At 47.9% G+C, this 15,796-nt stretch overlaps 1 protein-coding gene across 9 annotated transcripts in view; it reads left to right on the top strand.

Annotated features, from left to right (window-relative positions):
- The window catches only part of KIF21A (kinesin family member 21A), an 820,176-nt gene that overhangs the window by 740,236 nt on the left and 64,144 nt on the right, over positions 1-15,796 (top strand). For all 9 annotated transcript variants that reach the window (XM_078679965.1, XM_078679910.1, XM_078679946.1 and 6 more), the window contains one exon: positions 1,804-1,921. In XM_078679965.1, coding sequence (XP_078536091.1) covers positions 1,804-1,921 — 118 coding nt within the window. The remainder of the gene's footprint in view (positions 1-1,803; positions 1,922-15,796) is intronic.

The raw sequence follows: 15,796 nt of genomic DNA, 5'->3' as shown, positions 1-15,796 counted from the left end.
GTTGTGCCATTATGGTAGTTTTGGGATGCCTTGTCTTTCATTGTCTTTTGCTCTTTCGAGCTACTTGGGTTGCTTTCTGGCTGTTCTGCCACAGCCTTCCCCATAGTCCGTCACTGTGTTGCCAGCTAAGTGCTTCTGGCACTTTATGTTGTTCTGTCGCAGGCCCACCTCCCCCTTGGGGTATGGCTGTGGTATCTATTCTAAGTTAAGGAATCTGCAGCTAGATGTATCTATCAGATGTACGAGTTACTTACCTTCGGTAACGATGTATCTGGTAGAGACATTGTTCAGCTGCAGATTCCTTAACGCCTACCCATCCTCCCCATTCTGCGAGGACCTTGCCAGGTAGGCTTCTCCACTTTGCCTCCTTTCAGTTGCCATTGGTCTTCTTCCAGGGTGTTCACATGGTTACACCCCCTTTAAGAATTGCCATATGTGGCTACCTCTCTCCAGGTGGCTTCTTTCCTGTCAAACGGGGCCTTTTGATTCACCTTCATCAGGAGATTATTCTTCTCCTGTTGCCTTCCCTCCCTTCCATCTTCTCCATTAACTCAGGGCTCTCGTCTCCTCTATAGTTGCCTTCTTTAGAAGTTGCCTTCTTTGGGGTTCTGCTGAGCTGTGTTTCGGCCTTCCATTTCTTCATGGGAAGTGCTATTCTTTTCATACCTTTTTGCAGTAGACTGTTGTTCTTCCTGTGCCCCGTCCTTGTTGGCCGGCACAGTTCTGCGTAGTAAAAAAAATCTACCTTTGTCTGTTGAGATATTCTTCCCTTGTTACTCAGCCTTATGGAGGAGGGGGGGGAGGGGTCCATGCTTCGCTTTGCGGGGTTCTTCTCAGAGCTTTGCTCTGCCTTTACTTCTTCACTTATATGTAGACAGTGTCTGATACCGTCTTTTATGATGGTGTTTTGCACCATCCACCTTCTTTATTTTACTGTTTTTTCATCCTTCGCACACTGTTCCCATACTTCACAGTTTTGTTGGTGGCTCCGCGGAAACGTTTCTCCGAAGAAAACTGACGTCAGAGCTCCTAGAGGGACTTATATGATCTCGCTGACGTCACGTCCGTGGATGACGTCAGGGCGGGGTCGTGTGGCGCCGTCCCCCGGCGCGCAGAGGTGCTGCAAAAAAGTTTCTGGATCCAGTCTGATGGCTGGGGATATTCTAAGTTAAGGAATCTTCTGCTAGACCACGTCTCTACCAGACACATTGTTACCGAAGGTAAGTAACTCATACGTCATAACCGACGCCAGTGATGCTGTTGACTTAACGCGTAGGCGAATGGAGCCATCCGGCGGCGCACGCAAAGGGCATTGCACGAGTAAATGTTTACGGATCCAGCCTGATGCCTGGGGAATTCAAAGGTAAAGAATCTGCAGCTAGATATTGTCTCTATCAGATAATGCGTTACCGAAGGTAAGTACCTTGTTCTTTACTTTATGGTTCTCTCAAAAAAACATCATGCCATTAGTAGCACTTGGAGATGACTGGTTTTGTAATTTAGCACTGTGGTAAGGCAATCACTCAATATTTATTAGCATATGAATCTGAGCATGGGTGGTCAGATCATGTTAATTGGGTAAATCTGAATGAGGATCTGAGGAAGTGAGTCAGTGATGTTGAAGCATGTCTTGGTCTTCAAGTAAGAGTTCTGTCATCCACTTGAATAGAGACTTTTAATGCTACTGATATTTAAAGAATGAGTTGTGCAACAACATTGAATATATATGAAAGTTAACTGTTCCCTGCAAACACCAAAAAGAAATAACATCTTAATTTTATTCATTGTGTTTTTTAAAAAAAGGCTTCAGTCAACCGGAAAGCTCAATGGTCATCAAGGCCCAGTTATGTGTCTTACTGTGGATCGAATTTCTAATGGACAAGATCTCATTATCACTGGATCAAAGGATCACTATATCAAGGTAATTGTTTTTTAAAAGCATCCATTTTTTAGTTTCTGTTATTAAGTTTTTCTTTATTATCATTTATGGGCAGGACCTTCATGCATAAATACCTAATTTATCTCTCTCAAGTTTTACAGTGTTTACTGCCTTTCTGGAACGTGTTCCTTGAAAAACTTACTTAGAATTAAAATATTTATTTGTGCCTATGTACCTGCACCATCACTTTTGTTTCCTCGCTTTATGATTTCAATGAGTGTTTGATTTTCTCACAAAGAAGGAACATGTACAGAATTCCATTTAACTTCGCACTAAAACACCAAAACCTGTCTTTAGTCTGCATTTAGACCATATGGTGTTGTACATGCATGACCTCATCCACTCTGTTAACATGTAATAGCACACAAAAGAGTTTTACTATGGAAGTCCAAAATCAGGCTGGATGACTACAAGTTGTCTCCCAGACTTAGAATATCTAGAAAGATCGGACTGATAAATGTTGTTCTACAAGCATTGTTAGTTTATTATCTCGCTTATCTGGGTCCTATAAAGAGAAAAGTATCCGAAAAACCAGTACCTGAATTTCTAATTGGTAAAACGTTCCCCAACCACAGTGATGTGAGGTGAAAATAAAACACACAGTGGCTAAAAGTAGGTTAGCTGAGTTGCTGCTGTGACAGGAGTCTACTGATTGAATGCATTAACCTCTCAAACCCCAAATATCTATTGGCCTTTTGCTGTCAGGCTAGTGGACAATGGCAAAAGTCCCTCAAGCTTTATTTATATCTAAAATTGCCAAGTATTTTAAGGGTTATTTATGCGTTTAACTGTATTCTACCACCCCCAAACAGTTTAAAAATTAAGTATCACTGGGGTGTAACAGTGATGGATTAAGTACAGTTCCTCTTCTATATTAAATTGTAATCGTTCGGCAGTTGAAGGTTAAATAGTATGAAGCATTATTATTTTTACTTTTTTTTTGTCACATTGACTGTATTTCCATATTATATATTTTGCGAGGTTACACTGCATGCTTACCATTATTCCCACACTCTGTGATGAAACGTTGAACAAGTGCTGCCACAGGTCGCCTAGGAGGTCCAGGCCAACCTTTCCCAAGCAATATCAGATGGGAGCAATGCAGCAAAGTTTGCATTCGATGTTGTCTAGACACAACCAACTCACTGGGCAGATCGATCTAATCGACTGTGGTTGTCAGACGCCATGCCTGGCTTAGAACATCTCGCTTTTCGGGGGATGTCTGGGCGTCGCTTATGGACATGCCTTTTGATGGCACCTGTCTCTTCAGAGACAAGGCAGACATGACACTGGAGTGCTTAAAGGACTCATGGCCGGCAGCCAAGCTCTTGGGCCTTTCAATGGACACATGTCCCAAGTCTGCCTTTCCCCCCTTTTGTGGCTATGAAAGGGAATTTTAGCCACACCAGCTATACCCCAGCCACTGAACTGCGCAAGTTCAGCAACCCCTACGCAGCCGAGGGCACGGTTCCTTCCGACCACGTGGGTCGGGTGGCCAGACGTTGGGTCAGACCATCACCCCCCGGCAGCTTCAGCCTTCAAGCCCTCTTAGCCTCACCCTTCCAGACTATGGGTGTCCATTTGGTTTCAGGATCAACCATAATCTCCATCACTGGCAGACCGTCACATTGTATAGGTAGGTCCTCCCGATAGTCCAAAGGGGCTACTCCCTTTCCTTCGAGACAGCCCCCCCTCCATGCCTCCATCCTTTGACCAGCTGATGGAGGATCATTTAATTTGACTCCAGGAGGAAGTCATGACCATGACTCTCTTGGCCAAGGGAGCCATAAAGAGGGTTCTGGAGCCATAAGTAGGCTGTGGTTGCTATTCCTACTACTTTATGGCTTCAAAAAAGGACAAGAGCCTTCGTCCTATCCTAGACCTATGAGCCCTCAAATACTTCCTAAAAAAAGAAGAATTGAGGATGCTCACACTAGCACAGGTCCTGGACCTGGGAGACTGAATGCTAGCGTTGGGCTTGAAGGACGCCTATTTCAACATTCTCGTCCTGCCTGCCCATCTCCATTACCTGCTGTTTAAGGTAGTCCATGAGCATTTTCAGATCACTGTGCTCCCTTTTGCCCTTACCTGTAGGCCTTGGGTGTTCACCTAGGTGACAGTGGTGGTCTAAGCTCATCTGCACAGATCAGGAGTGACAGTTTTCCTCTATCTTGGTGATTGGCTGCTGATGGCGGGCTCGCCGCAAGCTGTTATCTATCATCTCTGGATTATAGCAAACCTTCTGCATTCGCTGGGATTCACTATCAACTTGCCGAAGTAACACCGGACTCCCTCTCAGTCGCTCACTTTCATCTGAGCCATTCTGGATACAGTGCAATTTCGGGCTTAATGGTGAGTCCAGGATATTCAGACTATGACACTGATGTTTCAGCCTTTATCACGAATTTTGGTGAGGCTGCTGGGCCTCATGCCCTTCTGGGTCCTGCTAGTGACACATGCCAGATGGCATATGCATGCTCTGCAGTGGGACCTAAAGTTCCAGGGGCGCAGCATCAGAGGAATCTCTCCAACACGGTCCAGATCTTGGAGGGAACTGCACAAGATCTGTAGCTCTGGCTGACGAACAGCGATTGGGTCAGAGGCAGACCTCTTTCTTTTTCCCAATCGGATCTCACAGTAGTGACAGATGTGTTACTTCTAAGAGAGGTGGAGCTCACAGGAGGATTAATATTGAAAGCCTTTCTACCCTCCATCAAAGGAAGGCTAGTTCAAGTGTTTACAGTCTGCAACAATCAGGGCGGAGTGGGGTTGTGGACTCTTGCTGTCAAGAGGCTCTGCGTCAATGGACATGGCTGGAACAGCAAGGCATATCCCAGGTGGTTCAACACCTGGCAGGTTCCCTTAACGCCAGGGCGGACGTACTCAGCCGCCGATGCCTAACGGATCATGAGTGGCATGATCATCTGGAGGTGGCGCAAGGTCTCTTTCAGCAGTGGGGAGAGCCTTGGTTAGATCTGTTTGTCTCTGCAGAAAACTCACAATGTCATTAGTTTTGCGCGCTGGAGTTTCCAAGGCGCCTCTCCCTAAGAGTTGCTTTTAGTCATGAGTGGAGCTCAGGCCTCCTGTATGCCTTTCCAACCATACCACTCCTGCCCAGAGTTCTCAAGAAGTTCAGGAACGACCAGGCCCAAGTCATCCTTGTGGCTCCAGACTGGGCATCTGGAGCTTCTTCAAATGAGCATTGATCCTCCAATCAGGCTGCCCCTTTGGGAGGATCTTCTGTCACAGTAGCAGCAATTGGTCCTCCACTCGAACCTGTCAACTCTAATCCTTCTTGCGTGGAGATTGAGTGGCATCGGTTGATATCTTTCTACCTTTTTACCGAAGTCTGCAATGTTATTCTGGCAGCCAGCCCTGGACTGAAAAAGAGTGTGCCTTGGCTGCAAACGTGCTCTGGGTGGAGGACCAACTCTTCACGGGGTATGTTGGAGTGAAGAAACTTTGTGCAGTGCAGAAGAGGACCATCTCCCAGTTGGTTGTCCTCTGCATCAAAATATTTTATTCTCTGGCCAAAAAGTAGCCTCCTGAAGGCTTAAGGGCTCATTCCACCAGATCTAAGGCTGCTACCACTGCATTGCATCCCTGCACACATTCACCAAACATTACTGCCTGGATACTGGCATCTGCAGGAACAGCCATTTTGGCCGTTCAGTCTTGCAGAATTTTCTTTATTAAACTTGTCCGCAGTCCTTCCTCCAGGGATGGCATTGCTTGGGTATCTGTTCAAAGGTAAGGACTCTGCGGCTACATATCTCTATTAGATGGCCAAGTTACTTACCTTTGGTATCGCCTTATCTGGTAGAGACATGATCTTGCTGTATACTTACCAACCCACTAATCCTCATTGAGCTGCAGATATGTTTTTAGGGTCAGGGCTGTTCCCTTTGCAGGGCCTTTGTTTCTTATAAACACACCATTGTCAGTACTCTTCATGGTTCTGGATTGGAAAGTTGTGAACAATAACTGACACCAGTGCTCAGAGGTGGCGCCTATATAGATGACGTTGGTATCACTGCTGGTGTGGACATCGCATGGATCCGACTGACACCACCCACAGCGCGCAGGGGTATTTCTCTGAGAAAAGTCTTCCAGATCCAGTCTGATGCCTGGGAAATTCAAAGGTAAGGAGTCTGCAGCTAGATCATGTCTCTACCAGATAAGGCGTTACCGAAGCTAAGTAACTTGTCCTTCATGTGGCTTAGGGCTCACTACGTATTGCCCCAGAAGAGGCACAGCAGAGCTGCATATGAGAACCCTGTACAGTGACATAGGCTCCTCCTACAGGAATCTGGAGCTCCACTCCCAGGTTTGTTCATTTTCTGACAGCTTTAAAGTTTACCTCGTACAGCATGCCAGAGATGATGTCTCCCTCAAAAGCAACAGGATTCAAGCCATCCTGTGGATGTAGGAAGTGGAAATTGGTCACAGACCCACAGAACATGTTTCTTTGAAGCATGGGCTCTGGACAGGACTCGTCGTGTGATAAATGTGCCCTCATGCATCTGAAGATGATCCTGGAGGTGGGGTGAAACTCTACATCGATTAATAGCAGAATAGGTCACGGTCAAATCCTAATTCCTGCTCCAAGTTGTGAGGCCATTTGCGATCTCATTCAAGAAACCAATCCAGTGCGATTTCCCATTCATGCTCGATGTCTTCTCGTAAGCTGAAGGGCATCCTAAGTGCAAGAAAGCTGAGCAGGTCAAGACCTACTAGATTTAATGTTACCTACTGTTGAACTTAAGGTACATTTTTTAACTGAGATCCTTCAAGCGGGTCCTACTTTTTCTAAGCCACTATTGCCACTCAACGAAGCCCTCATAGACATTTTAGAGGCCTAGTCTAAGCTGTGTTGGGACCCTAAGTTCAGTCAACCTGTGCCTGGGCCACTTAGACTGGCTCCAGAGGATTTTAATTTTTTTCATGAAGCATTAAAGCATGGTGGTGCAGGTATCAACAAGTAAAGTCACGCCTATTGTCTTTCTAACTAATTATCTGTGTAGAGTTTTGAAACGTCATGATGCCTTCAGAAAGAAAATGTTCTCTTCAGCTAGGTTAGCATTGAAATCCTTTAATGCAGTGTGCCTTTTGGGCAGGTCTCCACTTGCTTTAGGGGTTATGGCCAGCGGGATCTGGCATGCATAGCAGACTCAGAGTCTCACTGGCTATATCAATATGCCATGACCAGGATAAAGCCAAGTGAGTTTTGCATGCTGATTTGTACACTACAGACTGTGTTGGCAGAGCTGTTGACACCCTTACAGTGCATAGAAGGCACGCTTGGATGAGATCAACATGTAAACATCTTTATGAGATGTTCAAATATCCTTCATGGACATGCCCTTTGATGGTTCCAGACAGTTTGTAGAGAATGCTAATTCAGCGCTTAAACGATTTAAGGACAATCGATCCACAATATGATCCTCTGCAGTACCACCAACAATAAAGGAAGTTTATGGATTATTCCAGAGGGCTAACTCCAGCCCTCCCAACCTATGAAGTAACAGCAGAACGAGTCCTCTCAGGGCAGGGGGTCATAGCAGTGGGCCTGGCCGATCATACCAGCTCTCCTCCAACTACTCCTGTTCCGCTGCAGCCGCTGCCAAGCCACTTTAACTTCCTCTCACAGGTCTATACTTATTTCAAAGGAGACATGATATGACATTTACTTCCTGGCTGGAGATCCATCATATCTGTCTCACAAAACATTCCCTGGCTTTCATTTCTTCCCAGCATATCCACCCACCCAATCAGAGCTACTCACTGCAGACCATTCCTCTATCTTGCGGCAAGAAGTCAGCTTTCTACTGGCCTCAGCTGCATTTCAGCATGTGCTGGATACGGAGAGATGAGTAGAGAGCAGTTTGCACTACTTCCTTATACCAAAGAAGGACTGTGATCCCGGGCCTACACCGGACTTCGAACCACTGAATGCCTTAATAAGGAAAGACAAATTCAAGATTCTCAAACTGAATCAGATTCTTTCTGGTGTGGACCCAGGAGACTGGATGGTGGGCCCTGTATTTGCATAACGCATAGTTTCTTATTCCCATCCTGCATTCTCACAGGTATTTTCTGCAGTTCACAGTGCGGTCAGAACGTTTTCATTTAGCTGTTCTCCACTTCAGCTGTACCTTAGCCCCCTGGGTGTTCATGAAAGTGATGGAGGTAGTTTCGGCTCTCTGTCAGAGGTTGGAAATGCATGTGTACCCATACCTCGATGACTGGTTACTTACTGCAGTAAGTCATAGACCGCCTCTCAGCGGGAAAATAACTCCTGACAGCTTTGTGCTTTTCCATCAATGAGCAGAATTCCCACCTGTGCCTCAGCAGAGAAATCCCTTTATTGGGTCTGTCCTAGCACAGTGGCTTTCAAGGCTTTCCCAACACTACAGCAAGTCTAAGTCATTCAGGATATGATCCTGAGCTTGTGGGCTTAATCCTGAATCCCGGCGAGGACTTCTTGGACTCCTAGCCCCTGGCATACTCTTGCCCTGCATACCATAAGACATATACAGGCCCTGCAGTTAAACATCAGGTTTCAATTGGCCTAGCATCAGGAATTACTGCCTTTCCAACTCCATCCAAGTCTTGTAGACGGCCGCTCAGGATCCTCTGTGGTGGCAGACTGGCACCAACCTGCCCGTGGGGATCCAGCTTTGGGCAATCATTCAAGCACTGAAAATCTTCCTGCCATCTATCCAGGGAGACCTGTGCAGATCCACACAGACAGCACGATCACTATGTGCTACTACAACAAGCAAGGCAGTGTGGAGTCCTAGATACTGTGACAGGAGGCTGGACCTGTAGAGCATCTTTTTGGTAGCAAACGTCTAGAATGATCTCTGAATGTCATAGCAGACAAGTTAAGCAGCCATCGGCTGGAAAATCATAAGTTGTATCACAGCCTTGAGGTGGCAAGGCACATCTTTGATTAGTGCTCTAGTTACATCTGGTTGCCACTGTCAAGAAAACACAGTATCAAAATTACTGCACCCTGGATTTTCCTCTTGGAAAATCTCTTCAAGACGCATTCTAACTGCTATGGGAGATCGGTCTCCAGTAAGCATTGCAGGCTCTGCCGCTGCATGTTCTGAGGAAAATCATGGCCATGCCACAGTCATCTTAATAAGCCATGACTGGGCCAGGAGAGTATGTGTACCCGAGCTTCTGAGCATGAGCATTTGCTCTCTAATCGTGCTACCATTTCAGGGAGGGTGTCCTGTCTCGGCAACAGGATCTGCACCCAAGTTTCCGCAACCAACACCTTCATGCATGGAGATTGTAAAGTTGCAGTTAAATGCTATGATCTGCTGGCCCTAGCCGTTGATGTTCTCATTTATTTTTATTTATTTTTATTTTATTGAATTTGTATTGCGCTCAGCTACCCGTAGAGGGTTTCCCGGCGCCAGGGACAGCCTAAAGAAGAAAGATAGGTAATTGCTGAAAACAGGAGAAGCAGAGAACATTTGACCAACTAAAACAGAAAAGTTTTTAGCTTTTTGCGAAAGGCTAGAAGATTAGTTTCCGTTTTAAGCGTCAGCTCGACAACCTTTGACAAAGTCCACCTATGCTGGGCGCTGTAAACATTTTGTTGCCTGGTGTGGTACTCATCAGACTGACTCTCACCAGGCTACACTTTCTAATGTATTAATTTGTTACATCGTTGGCCCTCAACGCCTTGCGTTAGCTAAAATGTAGGGTTTTGCGTCTGTCCTTTTAGAAATTTTTGTGTTTACCTGATCAACCGTCTGTATTTAAATCACTGTTGTTATTCGTATTATCAAAGTTCTGACAGACCTGTTCCTCCCAAAGTCATTGTTGATGCCCTAATGAGACTTAAACTTAATGATGACATTTCTTATTTGTGCTTCATTTGAGCTGATGCTGATTGGAAAATGGCCATCTCTGAAAGGTCACCCCCAACTTTTTGCATTCCTCCTCTTATTCTGACCTTTTTGTTGACTTTAAGATCTGGGCACTTTACCACTGCTGATCAGTGCTAAAGTGCATGTTCTCTCTCCTCTATACATGGTATAAGTAGTTTACTCCTGTTTGGCATTTTTTATTTTATTTATTTATTTATTTATTGGAGTTTTATATAGCACTGGCTAGACCCGTAGGTATCAGAGCGCTTTACATAAGGATCCAAAAATTACATCAGTTACAAGTTACATCGGTTACTAGAAAAGATTTCAAGAGCGTCAGAAGACTGAATAAATGAAGCTTAGAAGGGTAAGGGGGTGGGGTAAAGGTGTAGGAGGGAGAAAGTATGGATGAAGAGATGAAGGAGAGTTTGCCCAAAGTCCGGCTGGATAGGTGACGGCCACAGCCCATCTCCTCTATAGCTATAGGTAGCTCCATCGGGCATCAGTCAAGCGGCTAGGTCTCAATGAGAAAAACAATAAGAGAGCAAAGAGAATGGATAAATGGAGCGTAAAGGGGAAAGTGGGTGGAGTAAAGGGGTAGGCGGGAGAGTACAACAGAGAGATGAAGTGAAGTCTGCCCAATGTCCGGCTGGGTAAGTGACGGCCGAGGGTGTAGTCAACAGCCCATCTCCTCTATAGCTATCCAGTAGCTCCACCGGGCATCAGTCAAGCGGCTAGGTCTCAATGAGAAAAACAATAAGAGAGCAAAGAGAAGGAATAAATGGAGCGTAAAGGTGAAAGTTGGTGGAGTAAAGGGGTAGGCGGGAGAGTACAACAGAGAGATGAAGTGAAGTCTGCCCAATGTCCGGCTGGGTAGGTGACGGCCGAAGGGGTAGTCCACAGCCCATCTCCTCTATAGCTATCAGGTAGCTCCACGGGCATCGGCCAAAAAGCTAGGTCTTTACGGTCTCCACAATGTTGTTTATCCCAGTGTTAAAACAGTGAGGTCCTACAAATGTTTGGATGGCTGTCAGAAAGGTTAGCTTGACGCTTTGACAGATGAAAAAGACACATTAAAGGGCGGAGCTCGATGAGGCTTGTAGAGGGTACCGCCACTATGCGGGATCAGCTGATAAGAAACTGGTAATGTTGGTGAAAAGCCCCCCAGTATGGTGTAACAGAACAGGGTAGGTACCGATCTCTACCTTGTTGCAGTGTCCAACGGCGATATCACTAAAAGGATGAGCCGAGATCAAAGTCATGGGCGCCATCTTAGTGTCAGGCTCTGCTCGCATGAAGATCACCATGGTGATGAGGTCGGATTTGCATTGAAGCACTCTTTAAAAACAGCAGGTACTGAATTAACAATGACTGCTCAAATGATCTTAAATTTCAGTGCACAGCTCCACAGGTGCTTGTAAGTCACTTGTAAAGTGGTATACCATATACCCAGGGCCTTTAAATTAAATGCTACTTGTGGGCCAGTCCTCGCTGACTGTGCCACCCACAGAAGTAGCCTTTCAAACCTGTCCCAGGCCTGCCACTGCAGTGCCTGTGTGTTCAGTTTGCTATCACGTCGACTTGCCATTTAAAACTATTTGCCAAACCTTAAACTCCCCTTTTATTACAAGTCACCCTTAAGGTAGGCCTACGGGCAGGGTGCTATGTAACTAAAAGGTAGGACTTGTACTTCTATATTTTGCATGTACTGGTAGTGACAAACAGCCTATTTTGTTGTTCACTATTGTGAGGCCTACTCCTTTTATAGCCTAACATTGGGAACCCCTTAAAACACTAAAAGTGTAATTCCTGATTAGAGAGGAGTGGCTTTTTCATATGTTTGGAATGGTAATGTTACATCATTCTTACTGGTGAAGTTGGATTTAACATTATTGTTTTACAAATGGCAAGTTTAGAAAGTAAACATTTCTCTGTGCGTATACCTCAGTGTCCTTTGCAGCTTTTGTCTATTACAGGTCTGGGTTGGATAACAGCTATACTTTGTGCATTCCCCTTAGACAGCCACAAACACAGGAAGGTGAGGCTCATCTGCATTCTGATCACTCATCTGCATTCTGATTGGTCTTCCTGGGCAGGATGGAATGGTAAGGGCTGACATTTACACCTCAATAGTTAGTATCCTGTCCACACACAAAGGATTGATTACCCCCCACAGATAGCCTGGCAGACATGACTGGGTTGAAAAGGGATCCTTGTGCACTTCAGAGAGCTCCTTTGAAGTCACCTCCTACATCAAAGGCACTTTTGGGTATAACTACTGGGTCTCTGGCTCTCTAAAAAGAGACACTTTGTCGGACTTATAGCCAGATACTGCTAAATCTACCTTTGCAAATTGCCAGAAGGACTGCTGTGCTCCCAGGTGGGACTGCCACTCTGCTAGCCACTTTGCTGTGTTGGCCTGCTGATTGCTGTGCTGCAGGAGGGACTGCTGCTTTGCTACCTGCCTTGTTGTGCTGGCCTGGTACCTTTTGCTATGCTAAAATTCAAAGTGCTCTCCAAGGGTTTATTGGCATGCCCCCTGTCCAGTGTCGGGATCATTCTGCAATGAGACTACAACTTGTGAGTCCAGCAGCTCAAACTCGACAAAGATCAGCCTTATCTGATCTCTAACTCTACAAAGGTCCAGCGCTTTGTGAACCTGCAAGGATTGTCTACGCTGATCAGAGCTCTGCACCTATCCAGATTACTGTGCCAGTCTCCAGCGTGTTTGTGTGAACTACTGAAGTGCTGGTACTTTCACCTAGACCGAGCGTCCTGCGTAGCTGAGGGACGCTGCAGCGCCAAGGGAAACTCTCTCACCATGACACCACCGGGTTGCCTTGGGCAACGGGAGCAGTATCTGCATAGACTTGCGAGCAGTCCGCCCACGGAAGCAGAACTACTGCCTCGTGCTGATGTTGGCAGCCCCTAGGAGAGGGACTGGATCGCAGAGAGGTTGCAGCATCTGTGACACCCTTTTGGGCTGCAGACCACTGAGTCTGCCACTACGACATCCCAGCACGTACATGCTGCCTCAAGAGAGGGTATGGTAAAGAAACAGGAACTGTGAGGTCACTACAGTCGACCTGCACAATATCGCGAGCAGCTGGGTTTGATTCAAGTATTCTGGTCTCCAGGGCCCGACCGTAAACCTGCTAATTAATGATTTTGCGCTTTCACGTTGAGAAAACCCATTTGACTTGCACTTGTATTACCATAGGGAATATAAAGAGAAGCAAATGCAAATGTGAAAGAGACTATTAGCTATAGATTCCTTATCTTAGAATTACTCGCAGGCATCAGACTGGATCCAGAGAATATTTTCTCAGCAGATTCCTGCGCGTCGGTTGACTTCTCATTCGGCGCCGTGATCGCCGGGATGATGTTGCGGTATCTACTTAGACGCCGCCCCTGCGCGCTGATGTCAGTTCTTTCTTTTTCCGCGCTAGCCAGTACAGATCTGGAGAGAGCGATACCGTTAGTCATTTTTTGACTAGTGATTTTTCGACAATGTTACATCTTTTTCGAGACGTTCGACTCCTGGAGCACGTAGGGATGTCCCATCGTCGGACTGTCTTTAAGCCTTCTGACTCAATTTGATGTCAGTCACGGACCCGCATCTCATGTGCCTTTGGTGCCTGGAGCACTACCATGACCCGAAGTCTTGCTTCAACTGTCAGGCCATGAACCCGAAGTCTTTGCGGGAGCAGTCCCGAAAGCTTCTGGATGCCCGGCAGTTAGCTCAGGGCCGCCCGAGGTCCCGGTTGAGGGGGAGGTCGCAGGACCGGTCGCGAATTCACCACCATACACTCCTCTCGTCTTTGGGTAAGTCGAAGCACAAGAAGAAGGTGAAGAAGCACCGTTGCTCTTCGCCTTCTCCCAGTCTGTCAGCCGATGGGACGCGGAAGGTCGTCGCCCTTTGGCTCCGCCTACTGGGGCGGCTCTGAGCTTCTTGCCCTTCACGGGAGCCGTAGCGTCCCCTGCCCAGCTTTGTGCATTTTACGAACCTCTCCACTCCATCTTTGGGCAGCCCGACTCCGCGCCTTCGGGCCCTGCACTCAGCTGGGGGCTCTAGGCCTTTGATCCCACGCCCTTGGATCCACGGACTACATCCTCCTCGGGGACCTAAACTTCCACCTCGAGAACAACAACGACACCAACACCACCGCCCTGATTGACAACCTCGCCAACCTCGGACTCAGACAGCTCGTGACGACACCCACCCACGCCGCCGGACACACACTGGACCCCATCTTCTCCGCAAGTCCCCATGTCTCCTTCAACCACACCACCGAACCCCACTGGACCAACCACAGATGCGTCCACTTCACCTTCAGGAAACCCACCACACACCACAGCACCCAACAGTTGCCACGCCGCCGCTGGGGCAAGGTCACCGAGGACCAACTGACCACCACCCTCGCCCTCAATCCACCCGACGACCCCACCGACCCCGATACCGCCGCTACCAACCTCAACAAATGGATCAACAACTGCGCCGACACCCTCGCCCCCTCAAGACCTCCACAACCCACGGCACCAACGAGAAAGTCGCATGGTTCACCGAAGACCCCCGGACCTCCAAACACACCTGTCGGAAGCTGGAGAAGAGATGGCTTCACGACCGAACCCCAGACAACCACACAGCCCACAAAAAAACGCCACCCGAACTCACCACCAACTCATCAGGACTGCCAAGAGGACCGCCTTCAAGAACCACCTGGACAACAACGCACACAACTCCAAAGAGCTCTTCAGCATCCTGAAGGAACTCTCCAACCCCAGCTCTAACACCAACGACATTCCACCTTCACAAGACCTGTGTGACTCATTGGCCACCTTCTTTCACCGCAAGATCGCTGACATCCACGACAGCTTCAACTCCGACAGCCACCACCGACACCGCCCCCGCAACCTCCACCCGCACCAGCCGCCTGACCACCTTGTCCAACGAGGAAGACACCATCAAGACCATTAACTCCATCCACTCCGGCTCCCCATCTGACCCATGCCCCCATCACGTCTTTAACAAAGCCGGCACAGTCATCGCACCCCATCTCCGGAAAGCCATCAACACCTCCTTCGAGACAGCTACCTTCCCGTAGAGCTGGAAACACGCCGAGATCAACGCCCTACTGAAGAAACCCAAGGACCTCAAGAACTTCCGGCCCATCTCCCTGCTCCCCTTCCCGGCGAAAGTCATAGAGAAGACCGTCAACAGACAGATGAACCGCTACCTCGAAGACAACAACATCCTAGACCGGCTTCTGAAGCAACCACAGCACCAAGACCGCCCTCATCGCCGCCACCGAAGACATCAGGATCCTGATGGACAAAGGAGAAACAGCCGCCCTCATCCTTCTGGACCTATCAGCAGCCTTCGACACGGTCTGCCACCGCACCCTTATAGCACGCCTCCACGACGCCGGAATCCAAGAGAAAGCCCTGGCATGGACCACATCCTTCCTCTCCGGCAGAACCCAGAGCGTCCGCCTCCCACCCTTCCGCTCAATGACCACCGAGATCATCTGCGGCGTCCCACAGGGATCCTCCCTCAGCCCGACGCTGTTCAATATCTACATGGCACCACTCGCCCTGGTCGCACGAAGACACAACCTCAACATCATCTCCTATGGCGACGACACCCAGCTGATCATATCCCTCACCGAAGACCCCCACACCGCCAAAGACAATCTCCACAGAGGAATGAAGGCCGTCGCCGAATGGATGAAGGAGAGCAAACTGAAACTGAACTCAGACAAAACGGAGGTCCTCATCCTCGGCTCCACCCCCTCAGCCTGGGACGAGTTCTGGTGGCCCACTTTGCTAGGAACACCGCCAGAACCGACCGAACACGCACGCAACCTGGGGATCATCCTCGACTCCACCCTCTCCATGACCAAGCAAGTCAACGCCGTCTCCGCGTCCTGCTTCAACACCCTCCGAATGCTCCGCAGGATCTTCAAAT

This window comes from Lissotriton helveticus, chromosome 1_1 (assembly GCF_964261635.1).
Source record: "Lissotriton helveticus chromosome 1_1, aLisHel1.1, whole genome shotgun sequence".
Taxonomy (NCBI): Eukaryota; Metazoa; Chordata; class Amphibia; order Caudata; family Salamandridae; genus Lissotriton; species Lissotriton helveticus.
Note: the sequence above shows the minus strand (reverse complement) of the source record. Positions and strands in the feature narration are given on the sequence as shown.